This window comes from Pleurodeles waltl, chromosome 6 (assembly GCF_031143425.1).
Source record: "Pleurodeles waltl isolate 20211129_DDA chromosome 6, aPleWal1.hap1.20221129, whole genome shotgun sequence".
Lineage (NCBI taxonomy): Eukaryota > Metazoa > Chordata > Amphibia > Caudata > Salamandridae > Pleurodeles > Pleurodeles waltl.
This window is the reverse complement of record NC_090445.1, coordinates 1,016,292,942-1,016,308,491: the sequence shown is the minus strand read 5'-3', so window position 1 is coordinate 1,016,308,491 and position 15,550 is coordinate 1,016,292,942. Positions and strand designations below refer to the sequence as shown.

Genomic DNA, 15,550 nt, shown 5'->3' with positions numbered 1-15,550 from the left:
AGTAAATGTGTAAATGGCTCTGCCCATTGTCAACTCTTCACTTTCACCAGGAAGTGCATGAGCCGGATTTAAACATGTAGCGAGTATAAAAACAGAAAGTTCCGCTTAAGCAACAAACAGTTCACCTCCAAAGGTAAAGTGCAATAATGTGTAATAAAAACAGAGACGACACACCTGTGGTGTATCGGTATTAAAACTGACTAACTGATGAGGGCACTCACTGTGCAAATGGCTCCACCAATGGGTCAACTCTTCATTGCCCTGTGCAGGCTTTGCGAGAATGCAGGTGAGGCTTTCGCATCTAGGGAGTACAAAGCTACAAATTTAGTTTGATCAGCAAACCTCTCACAAAGGTAATGTGCATTTGTGCATAATAAAATGCAGATCCTACTCCTGTGGTCTGATGGTTTTTAAACTGCTGAATATCCATTGTATGTTATGGTTTGCGCATACTAATGTCAATATGTTTCCACACCTTATATCCACTTAACATCAGCTCCCAGGCACTTGTCTGATCTTGAAGCTTGTCTCCCAAAGACAATATATTTTGGACAGAGATTGCCATTTTTTTAGCTGATTTGTCTTTTATTGACCTAAAAATAGGCTAACCCTTTGTAATTCAGCAACGCTTCACAGTTCTATAGTTCTACTAGAACTTAGTCAATTAGCTTTCTATCGTGTACTGCATAGACACGTTTCCCAAAATTTAGAAGCATATTGGGGAAGATAAGATCAAATAAAGCTTTAGGACTGACTCTATAAGAGAAGGTTTTGTTGACATAACATCATTCTTGCACATGATACCTTCAGGTCTTTCATATAAAATTAATTCACAGGCTTGCCAATGGAATCATGCCTTGGTTTGTTAAGTAAGCGTCTTCATTCTCCAAACTCCCATGAGGCAAACCAGGAAAAAGTTACATTAATGACATTTGATTAAGTACATCTACAGTTTCAGAATCTCAAAGGCCTTATACTGGCAATCCTTTGTGCTGTATGTGAATTCTTTCCTAAATACGTGCTTTGGAGGGGTTACCATGCTATATGTGTTATGTTATAAAAGATAGTCAAACTTCCCTTGGTCACATGATGGTTTTTTCTTAAATCTGGCTGTCAGAAAGTGGAGCACCTGTATTAAGTGACCATGCATTTCTTTTACAGGAAAAGAGCAGCCAATGGTTACCAAAGAACAATTCCTCTGGGCATTACAGGTGGCTGCACGGGCTGAGCAATCCTGGCGAAATGGAACGGCTGTTGACTTGCGCAACGAGGCTGTGGATGTGGCGATAATCAAGACTGAAATACTGTAATGTGGGCTTAGTAGGATAATATGAATGATTCGTAAATTCTGCTACACATGGTTTTATCATGTGATGTATCACATGATCCCGGAGTATTTTTTTTTTTTATATTTAATTTTTCTCCACTTCTATCAACCCAAGGAAGTAGAGATGCTTCTTTCAACAAATGTAGGGTAAATCCTGTTCCCTTGGTTCACAGAAATGAAGGCATGTCCATGGCTTCATTTATTCCTTGCAGTAGGGGCGATCTGTGCATTTGATCTATTTCAGACCAAGGCCCTTATTACAAGTGGCCAATAAAAATCCCTTGTATTTCCCTCTTTCGAATTTACGAATACCATGGGACTAGTAATTTCAGAGGGCCGCCATATCGGGATTAGTCATTTTTGGATAATAACATGGAAATCGGACTCATAATTTGGTCTCTCATAATGAGAGCCTAAAAGGTTCCTTAACTGCTATTGTAGGTCAAACAAATTATCTGTTGTTAAAGGCTCTACTTGTTTGAGTCTGTTGCAATTTGCAAATGTAATGCAAAATGACTTTATTCAGTCTTATTTAAGACAATGACCAGATAGAAATGTGCTGTGCATCTCGTGCACTGAGCTGAATCTAGACGTACAGCCAGTCAGTCATAGGAGCTCATCGTGCACACTGCACTTATTTCAATTTATATCTAGTGGTGAAATTCTTATTACTCGACATAGAACTATCCTCACACAAATTATCAGTGTATTTCTTATTCCCAATAGATACAAATTCTATTAAAGTTTCTTCTCCATTGTTGAAAAGGCACAAGTATGACATTTAGGGTGCATGGCTTTATGACCATTAATGTAGATTTTCCAAGTAGTTTATGATGGAAAGTCTTAATTTTATTATAGACACGGAGGCGACTATTATGCTTTCTTTTCCTGCTTTATTTTAAATAGCAGCCAAGAGGAAAAGCACCAATCCCAGAGGATTGCAAACAAGCAACCAATGGGATAACGAAACTAAGAACGTTGACCAATCAATGCAGTGCATCACATAAGGTATACCTATCCTGACTGCAGGCAGCCCTCTTTTCGGTTGCGAGACAGTCAAGAAACAGATTTAAACAAAGGTACTATACAACAAATCAAACATATTGCTAGAATTAGAGCAAAAAAGTCTTGAATTCTGTCCAAATTAGGAGTGTACAGGTCCGAGGTTAGTGAAAGACGTGGTGAACAAGATCCTCGTGAAGGAAAGGCATCCGCTGACTTAAGTTGAGGAGGATGTTGAAGCGTTGGTATTGGCTAGAAAGGGAGGGAGATAACAAGATTAATACAATAAGTGGTGGGATAATACTCGCCTCCGTGTCTTTAATAAAATTAAGACTTTCCATCATAAACTACTTGGAAAATCTACATTTTATGACAAGACCGGAGGCTCCTATTATGCTTGTTTAAAGCATGTCAATTACAATAGAAGTTGCTGAATTAACAGGTTTACAATAAAATGTACGAAAGGTAGAATCATTAGACCAATCTGCCGATCTTAGAATATCCTCCAATCTTGAATCAGCCCAAAAGGCTTTTGATGCCATGGCACCTCTAGCAGAATGGGCGCCAAATTTTGAAGTATCAATGCCCGCTAGAGACATTACCCATTTGACCCAACGAGCCAAGGTAGGAGAAGAGACCAGTTTATAAGGTTTCCTAAAGGAGATTAACAGTTGGGAATCAGAAGATGTTCTAAGATCGGCCGTTTTTTGTTCATAAATCTTTAAACAGTTTCCTACGCAGAGTTTTGGTTGATTTGGAAAAAAGGGATAAAACACAGAGGTAATATTGGTTTTGGTACGACGGGACACATTGAACAGAATACCAGACGGAGTGAATTGACGAGCCGAGATATCTAAGGCTCTTACATCTGACAAACGTTTTATAGAGACAAGACACAGCAACATTGTTAATTTGGCTGAAAGCATTTTCAGAGATAAGGAGTCATTATCTTGCCAAGAGATAAACATTTGAAGGACTAGGTTGACGTCCCATGTGGTGGAGTATTTGGGAATTGGTGGATTGGAAAATTTCACTCCTTTTAATAGACGACAAATCATAGGATGTTCTTCTACTGATTTCCCGTTTATAAGAGGAAGATGTAGCGACAATGCTGATCTATATAGATTAATGGTTCTGTAAGATTTGCCTGCGCTAGCCTGAGAGGCAAGGAAATTAGCTATTAAGGTTAGATCTGTTGAAAAGGGATCGCATGATTTTCCCAGACACCAGCTAGACCAGATAGACCAAGCTGACTTGTATGCTTTGGAAGTGCCTGGAGCCCAGGAGCTGTTGATATAAGCTGAAGCTTCGAGTGAAATTCCTGGATAAGACGATGAAGACCTGAGACTTTCCAAGCGGATAGAAACAGGGTTTTGTTGACAATGAGATCGTGGGGAAGACCTTGAGGATTGAGAAGTAGTGAGGGAAAGGAGGGTAGCAGGACGGGAAAGTCGACGGCTAACTCCAGGAGAGTGGGAAACCATACTTGAGCTTGCCAGAACGGGACTATTAAGACTATAGTGGCTTTTTGTCGTCGGAGATGATTGAGAACTCTGTTTATCATTATGAACGGAGGGAATGCATAGTGCGTTGCAGGATGCCACTGTTGGAGAAAGGCATCGGTCGCTAACGCATGAGGGTCTGGTCTCCAGCTGAAGAAACGAGGTAGTTGAGTGTTCAGACGGGATGCAAACAGGTCTGTGTGGAAGGGACCCCATTTGTGATGGATAGAGTTGAAAACTGAAGAGTGAAGTTTCCAGTCGCTGTAATCTGAAAGGTGACGAGAAAACCAATCTGATACTGAGTTGAGAGAACCTGGTAAGTATTCTGCTTGAACTGAAATTTTTCTGTGAAGGCAGAAATCCCAAAAGCTTTTTGCTAGTTCTGCTAGTGGTTTGGATTTAGTACCGCCAAGGTGATTTATATATCTTACCGCTGTAAGATTGTCCATACGAAGAAGTACGGAACAAGAAACTTTGTTTTTGGTGAAAGTCCTTATTGCAAAGGATCCTGCAAGCATCTCTAAATAATTGATGTGCAATGAAGACTCCTGTCGAGACCATGTGCCTCCAGTCGATACGAGACCACACCTTGCGCCCCAACCTGTTAGGCTTGCATCGGATTCTAACACAAGATCTGGGACTGAGGCAAAGATGGTCCTGCCGTTCCAGGCTTCGAGGTGATCCAGCCACCATTGGAGTTCTGTACGGGATTCGAGATCGAGGGGGATGAAATCTGAATAAGCAAGACCCTTGCGAAGATGACGAATTTTTAAACTCTGAAGAGCCCGATAGTGAAGAGGACCTGGAAAGATTGCTTGAATTGAAGAAGAAAGAAGACCTACAATTCTTGCAAGAGACCTGAGGGAGAGAGAAGTCTGCTGTAAAGATAGGGTTATCTCGGATTTGATGTGTTTTATTTTTGAGATCGGGAGTTGAAGGAGACCTTGAGGGGAATTGATCAGGAATCCTAAGAATTCCATCTCCTGTGAAGGGGTAAAAATTGACTTCTGCTGATTTACTAGAAAGCCTAGGTCTGAAAGAAGAGAGATGGTGTAAGCGAGTTGGGACTTCAGAATAGAAATGTCTTGATGCATTAGAAGAATATCGTCTAAGTATATTATTAATCTGAAACCTTGAGATCGAAGAAGAGCTACTATAGGTTTCATTAGCTTGGTGAAACACCAAGGTGCTGAAGAGAGACCGAAGGGAAGACAAGTAAATTGATAGGTATTGAGATTCCATTGAAATTGAAGAAACTTTCTGTGAGAGTAGTGAACTGGAACTGTTAGGTACGCGTCTTGGCGATCTAGACGGACCATCCAGTCGTTGAGCAGTAGGGAATCTCGTAGATGGAGAATGGTTTCCATCTTGAAGTGTCTGTATACAACAAAGTGATTGAGTTGCCTGAGATTGATGAAAGGTCTGATTTTCTTGTTTTTTCTTATTATTAAAAACAGTGGGCTTATGAAGCCTGAAGGAAGGGGAAATGCCGGTTGAATAGCCTGTTTTTGAAGGAGCTCTTGTATTTCTGCAGAGATTAAGTCTGATAATTCTTTTGAAAATTTGAGAGGGAGCAGTGGGAAGTTTTGATAGGGAATCTCGTAAAATTCTATTAAATAACCTTTGATTGTGTTGAGTACCCAGGGATCTGAGGTAATCTCTATCCATTTGTGGAGAAACAATTTTAGACGACCCCCTACAGAAGGATGGCCAGAAGGAAGGTTTACCTGAATTGTTGTAGGATCTGCGTTGGCTCCTCCCTCTGTATCCTCTGGAGTGCTGGGGATAGAACTGAGGACGAAAGTCTTGTTGCTGTTGTTGCTGGTGAGCAAATGATCCTCTGAAGCCTTGGTTTCTGGAAGGGCGGTCGGTGGAGCGGCTTCTGCCTCTACCGGCCCTGACAAAAACCCGAGAATTAAAAACCTTTTTAAGTGATTGTTGGGCTTTGTTAATTGAAGCAAAAGTGGTAACATATTTACTTAGTTCCTTGATGAAATTGTCCCCGAACAGTAAGCCATCGGCTTTAGCTCCTGGATCTTTAGGCGCCAAATTTGCAAGTTTAGGGTCCAGTTTAAGCAGAAGACCTTTACGGCGTTCATGCGTCATGGCTGAGTTGGCATTACCCAACAAGCAAAAAGCTCTCTGAATCCAGAGAGAGAGTTCTTCTGGGTCAATAGACTCATCATTGGTTCTAGCTGATTCAGCTAAATCAAAAATGCGGGATAACGGTCCGACCAGATCCAGTACTTTATCTTGACATAGAGCCCATGCTCTGTCCACCCCTTTGCGTGGTTCTTTGCCAAAGTTGGAGAAGAATGTTAGGAGCGACGGGTCTATGGCAGGGGTATCGGTAATGTGTAACGGGAGAGAAGGTCTGGGACATTCAGCTCGTAGTCTTGAACGAACTTGTTTGTCTAGAGGAAGTCGCAATTTAGCTAAAATATATTTTGCTACATGATTGGAGGGAACCCATTCTGTAGAATTAGGATGGTGGATTAGCCCAGGGTCAAACATGAGGTTGCCGTCAGAATCTAAGGGGGGCATGGGATTGGCTAGATGAAGTTAATTTTGATTTTTTAGGGAGAGGTCCGATCCAAAAATTAGAGTAGTTATCGTCCTCAATGTCTGACGAGGAGACATTAGAGTCAGCATCGTCGTCGGTATCTTTAATATCCTCAATCACAATTTTTTGGGTCTTGGGGACATTTTTTGACTTACTTTTACATTTTTGACCCAAATTTTTATTCCCCTCCGAACTGGGAGGCCTTTGAGGGACTTTGTCCTCTATCCCGTGTGAGTTTGACTCACCAACCATAAGCGCAGACGAGTCGTTAGACTGACTTTGAGAAGCCTCCGGGGCTTTGCGCTTTCTGCTTTCCCCCGCAGAATGGGCCTTTTGTGATTGGGATAAACATGAGGACATAGTGCACTGAATTTGTTTGGAAATTTTATCCATAGAAGCAGAAACTGCTTTTTTAACAGAGGATTGAATGAAGCTATTTAAATTATAGGAGAAATCTTCTTCAGAATCTTCATTAGATTTGAAATAATCTGAGAAATCCATAGCTATGGAGAGTGAGAGAAAAAAGGTATTTAAAACGGTATTTAAAAGGATTAAATGTAAATAACAAGCTTAAAGATTAATGGAGTGTGACTCACCAAGAGAAAATCAGGGAAATCCTTGAAAAGAATAAATGCCGGTTCTTAGTGAACAGCCTAAACTGTAATTGTTCTATAAACGCGAGGGTAACTGAAAAAAATCAATAAAGCTTTCAAGCTTTAACTTATGGCTGATTAATGTTTCAACGCGAGTCTAATTGAAAGTCAATAAGAGCTTTCAAGCTCTTGACTTGTGTCTGTAAAGCGGAGCGAAAAGAGGAAGTGAAACCAGCTGAAAAAATCAATAAAAGCTTTCAAAGCTTTTATCCGACGGCTCTCCGGAATGAAAGGAATGTAGTCCTCCTGAAGCCTGCTGCCAAATCGAGGTCGCGTCAGCCGGCGTTCAAGATAGAACGTTCACGGCAGCGCGCCTCACGAGCAGAAATGACTGAAAGAAAATTAAGCGTTTACGCGCTAAACAATTCAACAAAACAGATACACGCTGGACACAATACAATAAATAGAATAATACGCTTATAAATAGAGATGGAAAATAATATATATATAAGGTAAAGACAAATATTATGAGGAGCAATGAAAGATATACTTATCTTGAATGCGAGCAGCAAGAAAAGAGGGCTGCCTGCAGTCAGGATAGGTATACCTTATGTGATGCACTGCATTGATTGGTCAACGTTCTTAGTTTCGTTATCCCATTGGTTGCTTGTTTGCAATCCTCTGGGATTGGTGCTTTTCCTCTTGGCTGCTATTTAAAATAAAGCAGGAAAAGAAAGCATAATAGGAGCCTCCGGTCTTGTCATAAAATTAGATATTTATGCACTCTTAAACTTTCTTGCACACAGGACTGTTTCAAAACGAGACTAGTTAATTCTGTATAACACGAGCTGAATGTGGTTAAAATCATACAATCCTAACTGCTGGTTCTTAACAGAAAAACTCCTGCCGTTTTGTGAGGTGTTAATGGAAAGGGTTTCTCTTCAATTTTGAATGACTGGCTGATATCTGTTTTGCCGTTTGCCTTAAAATGATTCTCTGTAAAGCAAAGACAGGTATAATTTTTTTCTGGCATTGGTATCCAGGCTGCAGAAATATTGTGCTGGTGATCTGACATAGTTTGCACTCGTTCAGTGGAAAATGAACCTGGTTTTTATGCTTCACTGTTAAAGCTCAAATTATCTCAACATGCTCATTTTAATTGTAGTTTTATTTATAATTTACATTTATCAAAATATTAGGTTTCCCAAAGGCTTCTCTGCCAGGGTGCAGTCTGGCTTCTTAAATCCTCCATAACTCCTTCACAGCAGTAATTCATTTTACTGGAGGCCGGGTGTTTTTCAACCACAGTGCCTAATTCAGCCTTTCACTGTTATTAACGAATCCATGGTTTCAGCAAGAAATAATTCTGCTGTAGGAGGGTATCTAACTCTAAACGTGTAATAAATACACCACAAGTTGTAAACATTCCGAAGTTAATGTGTTAACTTGTAGTAGAACCTTTTTCACATTACATTCAACAGAAGATGTGGATTGCTGAAATGTTGATGATCCTTTAAAAAAGGAATACCTAGATGTAAGGGGCTACATATAGCACTTAAGTAAAGAAGATACCAAAATATTGCACTGGAATCCTCATGACGTTGGTTATCATGCGCAATTTAGGATAACTTAAATGTGGATTGTGTACATTGCAGGAGCTCATACAATAAACAATATACTGCTTGTTTCAAAAAATAAATCTTAAATACATATGTATTTCAGTTTATATCACTAGCCTACTGGCAATCCTCTTGAATATGTGCAATGTACGAATGCATATGTTTACTTAAATCCGTACAGCAAAACTAATATCTCCTTTCTGACCTCCATCTACTGGTTTCGGAACCTATGTTGCACATTCCTCTGGACCAGTCCTGTGCCTACTACATTGGTAAAAATCTCTTTTCAGCTCATTCTCTTGCAGATAGTTTCCCACTGCTAGCCTTTCCCCACTGAGCAATTTGTGGAGACTCTTCACAAAATATATATATATATATGTTGCATACTGGGTGATCTCTGCTGTGTAACTTGTTGTCTATAGGCCCTTTGCATCCTCACTGTTATAGATGTAAATCTCAGCAGTGCCTTTCCTCTCTTTAACCGATCAAAGGAGGGACAAATTCCCTGTGGGCTCTTTTACAGATGTACAGTTTGTTGGTCGGAGTCTGTATTGCTGTATAATACAAAGATGATATTGCTCATATCCCGTAGGGGAAGTGGGATCTGATTCCCTGCTGAAAGCTGCCACCATGTGCATTGGCTGTTCTTATGACTTTTAACTTAAATGTATACATTCTACAAGGCCAAGAAAGTGCTGTATGCAAGTGTATACATATGTTCTCGGAAACGGTTTTTGTACCACTGTGGAGGAAAAAGGTCTGCATGAGTAGGGCTATAGATTTTTAAAACTGGTTCAAATTTTACACTTAAAAGTACAATTTGTACATTTAAAAGAGGTATTCCTTCGACCAAGTGTTTTTCTCAGACTTCTGGGCTCCAGGCTGTTTCATAAATTCTACCTTACATTCCTTTTCCTGATGCCTTTTTCATTATATAGTGATTTAAAGAACCCCGTTCCATTAAGGCCGTTCAAACGTTCTATAAAGTGTCAGTCTCAACGTCAAATGTATTTCTCAATATTAAATACAATTCAAGTTTTATTTATGCTTTGTGCCTTTTTTTTAAATTGAAGCACAAGAGTAAAAGCAACTGTTATTCTCCTTTTCAAAAGTCGCCTTGTTACGCTGTGGGACTTCTTTTTATGATGTGCAAGATTATATTTCTACTTTATCTGATTCTGTGCTACATCACAACTTGAAGTCTTGCCTCAGGTAAACGAGAAGTCATGCCTTTCTGACTAGTGAAGGACCAAAGGAAATTTTGAGCTTCTAAGTAAGAACTGTTTAGCCTGCACAAGTCTTCAAAAAGGGCCATGGAAAGGTTAACAGTGGCCTCTAGCCACACAAAATGACTTTCAGTTGAGTCTCCCCTTAAAACGTTTGATATTTTCATCCTAATCCACATAGTGGAAAGAGGGAGCTCATCCCTCAGTGATTTGATAATGAACCACACAGGCAGTAGTACCTGGAAGCAGAGGGACCCACATTTCAAGCCTTGGCAATCTCTCCACAATTTATCTGTCGTACCTGCTGCAGGGTATTTGATGCTGATGTTGGATATTTGGATACTTGTCCACTGAAAATAGAATGACGCTGGAAATTTAAATTCAAATCACAAAGGCTACTTAATGACCATCACTTGAACGGGGCATAGTGATTTTTGAAGGCAAAGTGTTTTCATTAGGTTTGGAGCTAGGTTCAAATTAACTTAAAAGTGCCTTTTTTCCAAACCGGCAAGGCATATTATTTATATCTTTGTAGTTCTGTGTTAATGCCATAAATGTTTTTGTAAATTAAACAGATATATTTTCAACTGTTTCAAGACTAACAGATATGCTAATATTCTAAATATTGTTTCCTCTTAAGAACTGTATTTTTAAGGTATGTTAATCAACAAGACTACATAAAATAAATAGTGACGGTTATGGACTTTTATGTGAAAACAATCTTTTTTGTGGCTTTAAAAAAAAAAAAAATGCATCCGTCGCACTCTTGGTTGTCAAAAATAAATTACTGTCAAATGTTTTTATATTTCTGTTCTTTTAATTGAACATTGATAAATTGTATGACACCAAAGGCAGCTCCTCAATAAAGATTTTTCTGTCTGGTTTGTCACTCGTCATTGATTTGCTTTCAGCACTTGTTTATAATGTTAACTTCCTCATATGGGAGTTCAGTAGTAGAAATAATGATGTGAAAAGGCTTCATGGATCAGCGGTATATTTTTACCCGAGAGTGGCTGTAAATTAATATACAAAATTTCGACCAAAAAGGAAAGCAGTTATAGTGAAAGATGACAAAACTGGCTTCCAAGGCTGCAGACTGCATCCAGAAATTTCCAACTATGTCAACTTGCCATTACCAGCTGACCTTGGTTCTGGCTCGACCTTAGATCTTGTTGAGGTAATCCCCCAGTATGATGAAGCGAGTCCACAAAGGCATCAAAGGTGCCATCTGTTCCCCAGTAGTGGGTCATTCATAGATTCACATGTTTGAATCATTCCAGTTGTTGAGCAGGGAGTCCCATGGTAGACATAGTGAGCAATATCGAGTTAATCATACACGGAAAGGTTTTAACATAAACACAATGTAGTCTATTTAAATAATTATAAAAGATCCAAAACTCAGCCAATCAGAGCAAACCACCACAGCCTTCACACCTTGCCACTTGGGTCACCATAGTTTCTCATTTCTACTACACGTTATGTGTGAAAGGAATCCCTTTGATCTCTGCCTAGTCAGAAAAGCGGATTTATTCATATTCTCTAAACATCAAGCCATGTCTAAATCTTCTAAAACTGGTCTTTTTAGGCCATGTGGAACTTGTAGAAAACAAAGGCTCCATTCTGAGGACCACCACAAGTAGTTTATATATAGCCACATATTCCTTAGCTTAGAAGCTTCCCCAGGCACCAGACTAGATCTGGAATGTTTTTTTAGCAGTCCCCTTCTGCGCTGCTGCTGTTCATTTCCATGTGGTGTCATCCACGCCCGAAATGACATATGCAGTTCCTTATTTTCCACGCCATCAGCACGGATCCAGATTGAGCTCCTCTCAGCCACTTTTTTACTGACCCTTTCGACCTTTTTATCGACTTCGATTAACACTGTGCCGTAACATGCTTTTTAAGAATGTTTCCCACGAAATCTAGTGGATTTAAACCTTTTGGTGCCTGTCACAGGAAAATGTCTGTGACAGACTCCCAGTTGGTGTGTTTGTGATGCCTGGAGAGGGACCATGATTCCAAAGTCGCCCGTATTGTAAAACCATGAATCCAAAGGCCATCTGTGAGTGAGCCATGAAGCTTCTCGCCTCTCAACACGTGATGCCTCATCTCTCTAGGTCCCATTCCCGAGAGAGTTCCCTGGAGCGCTCTCTGAGTTGCTTGCACTGGTCATCGCTGCAATCCCAGACTTCTTCAGGTAAGTCCAGAAGAAAAAATCCAAGAAGATAAAGCGTTCTTTGACTTTCTCATGCTGGTCCCATTCATCGCCCGAGGCCTGGGAACAACACCACAAGTCCAGTCCCCGCTCCCAGGTCATCCCACACCGAGCTTGTGTCTACTCTGCGTTTCCCTGACTTTCTAGAAGCTGAAGCAAATCTGTCTAACTTTTAGAATTTTATAAGGCCATGAGCCTCATTTTGGATGGCAGTTCCTCTCTGTAACGCCTTCGGGCACCATGGATGCGGGAGAGACTCCGACTGGGTTTCTGCTGATGGGTTTGCCCATGGAACCAGTCAGAACCTCAGGATCTGTTGGTTAATCCAGATCGGCTGCAACTTTGCTGTCTCCTCCGGGGGCTGTTGCAGTGACGTCCTTCTCTGCTCTGCCAACATCGGCAGCTTGAAACCAAACACGACGTCTGCTCTGGTGCCACCCAGGCCCACACAGTCTGAATTGGAGATGGAGCCCTATTTTCCTGAAGGCTCTACTAAGAAGCACAAATGGAAGACTTGGTTGATGCCAGTGGTCTGGATACCTCACCAAACACTGGTCTTCTCTCTCCTCCCATGGTGTCTAGAGAGAAAGGTGCATGTTTTGTAAAGGTGTGTCCGGAGGGCGGCTTAGGTCCTGGACCTGAAGCTGCCTAAGGTAGAGGTCAAAACCAGGGTTTTGAAGGAGGTGCTTCAGGCCCTCAGAACCCCTTCTCCCCTTTGATGAAGCCCTCGCTGATGTCCTGCTTGGGGCCTGGGCCAAGCCCTGCACTGGCACTCCTGTACACAGAACCATCGTCTGTCACCATCGTCCCGTTCCCAGGAACCCAGACTTCCTCACCAGCATCCCACCCCTGAGAGCCAGGTTGTCATGGCCTCGACCTCCAAAATTAATCCTGGTGTGTTACCTACCATACCACTGTATAGAGAATCCAAGAGACTGGAAACCTTTAGGAAGAGGATTTTTTCTTCCACCAATCTGGCAGTCAGTTAACATTATGTTCTTATTGGGCCGTAATTCCATACTGTATGGAATTTGTTGTGCAAGTGCTGTCCATGGTCTCAGAGGAGGCCCAAGCCATACTCTCCCAAGCTATTTCTGATGGTAGAGTTGCAACAAAGTACACTAGCAGATGCAGATGCAGATTAGATACAACTGAGGCAGAACAATTGCTTCCACAGTGGTTCTTTGACTTTCAAGGCATCCTTCATTCCTTTAGACGGTATCCATCTTTTTGACGACAAGGCAGATTTGATGCTTTAGCATTTTAAAGTATGGTATTTTTAAGGTAGTATGGCCAAAGCTAGGTCGTTGGGGCTAACCATGTCCCTGCAACAGACGCATTCTGCCATTCGCTTCTTCCTTTAATATGCCCTCACACCATCATAGGCAGTCGGTTGATGGCAGGATTTGGTTTCACCTGCCCCAATGGCAGGAGATGACATCAGACAAATGGATTCTTCAGTTTGTCCTCTGGGGTTACAACCATCCTTTCCAACCGACCCCACCGCCTTAGCCACTGTCCTCTAATCAGCTGACAGAGGACCACCTTTTGCTCATGTGACAGGATGTGCTGTTCAAAGGGATGGTGACGTGCTGGGGATAGCAGACCACCATGTCTGTGACTGCTTTTTAAATAAAGCAGTTTTTTAAAAAATGCAACCCGTTTTTCTTAAAGGAAAACAAGATGCATTTCAAACAAATAAGAAGTTTTCCTTCCATTTTCTTCAGTGTAGGAAGTGGTCCTTGGGACCTCATACACAGCTGCCCACTGAGACTGCTTACCATCAAAACAGTCTATCTTGTGACCATAACATCTGCCAGGAGGGTTAGCGAATTACAGGCAATTTCTGTCAACCCCTTCTATACTACCTTTTTTCCAGACAAGCTGGTCCTTAATACTGTAGCCTCCTTGTTACAGCAGGCAAAGTATTACGCTGTCTACTTTCTTGGCCCCCTTATCCTACTAAGGAGGAGGAGAGATTCCACCGCCTAGATCCAAAAAGAGCATTTTCGTTTTACATTGATCATGCCATAGACTTCCTGGTGGATAATCCAGCTCTTCATTGGATTTGTGAGTACAAAGAAAAGAAAACAGGTACACAAGAGAAGCATCTCCAGGTGTGGGTTGTCCTCAGTATAAAATCTGCTATGCGATGACCAAGAAGCAGCCCCCTGAGGACTTGCTGGCTCATTCCACCAGAGTCAAAGCTGCAGGCACTGCACTAGTTTGGGGAGTCCCAGTCCTGGATATTTCTCAGGCAGCTGTGTGGGCATTGCTGCACACAATTGCCAAGCATTACTACTGGGACAGTTTTGACGTGATGGGCTTTTTTCTCGTTTGGTCCTCCAGGACGTCTTAGTACAGCACAATCCGCAAACCCTCCACCAGGGAGAGATTGCTGTGGTATTTAATCTGAGGTAAGGAATCTGAGGCTAGAAGTCTTTATCAGATGAACAAGTTACTTACCTTTAGTAACACCTTATCTGGTAGAGACTCTTACCTAGCCACAGATTCCTTACCGATCTGCCCATCCTCCCCGTTCTGCGAACTGTACATCTCATCTCAGAGATCCTTCAGAATATCATTTGGCTCACTGGTCACATTACCTCATTATGACTGTGTGCTTTTGGCGCTGAAAATAGTCACAAAACTGAGGTCAGTGCTTAAATAGGCTAATGGCATGGGTGACTGTCCTAATGCATATCATCACCTGTTGGCATGCAAGGAGACTGCTCAGAAAACCTTCTGGATCTACTCTGATGCCTGGAAAATATTGTAAGGTAAGGAATCAGCAGCTAGATAGTCTCTACCAGATAAGGTGTTACTGAAAGTAAGCAACTAGTTCTTAAAAAAACAAAACTTCAAGGGGGTAAAGCCCAGCTTTAGAGGAAAACACCATCTAAAAAGCATCGAAAAATACTTGGGAGCCACCAGCTCTTAAAAAGAAGAAAATGATCATGGAGTTATCGTTAAGCCATAAAGAAACACTCATCATCTCTGCCCTTGACAAAAACATTATCAGCATCTTTGTCAACAATAACTCTAACAACAATTACTCTGTCAAGGAAGTCCTTCTCATCTTCAACATCGTTGACAACAGCTTCAGATGTAACGCCTTCAACGACCTTATCCAAGGCAGTATCATCTTCCATACTGACTACGCATAACACTGATGAGAATGCAAATACTGACAAGGCTAAAAATGTTTGCATCGCCATTCACAACAGGGAAGGGGACCCATGGGGACCCCATCCCTTTTGCGAATGGGTTACCACCCATTTGACATGATTGCTAAATGCATTTGGTTTGGGACCGCGTTCGCGGTCACAAACCAATCCTGCATTGCGACTTGCAATCAGGGAGGGAACACCCCTTCCTGATTGCGACTCGCAAACCCATTTTGCGATTCGGTAACCAGGTTACCGAATCGCAAAACAAGGTTTGTGCATTGCGATGTGCTATTTGCACGACACAAACTGCGAAATTCGCTGTTTGCGACGTGC

At 41.5% G+C, this 15,550-nt stretch overlaps 1 protein-coding gene across 5 annotated transcripts in view; it reads left to right on the top strand.

Annotated features, from left to right (window-relative positions):
* LOC138300504 (inositol 2-dehydrogenase-like) overlaps positions 1-10,716 on the top strand; it is a 207,959-nt gene extending 197,243 nt beyond the window's left edge. For all 5 annotated transcript variants that reach the window (XM_069239952.1, XM_069239951.1, XM_069239950.1 and 2 more), the window contains one exon: positions 1,162-10,716. In XM_069239952.1, the coding sequence (XP_069096053.1) occupies positions 1,162-1,310 (149 nt within the window). In that variant the 3' untranslated portion in view covers positions 1,311-10,716. The remainder of the gene's footprint in view (positions 1-1,161) is intronic.
* The last annotated feature ends 4,834 nt before the right edge of the window (positions 10,717-15,550 follow it).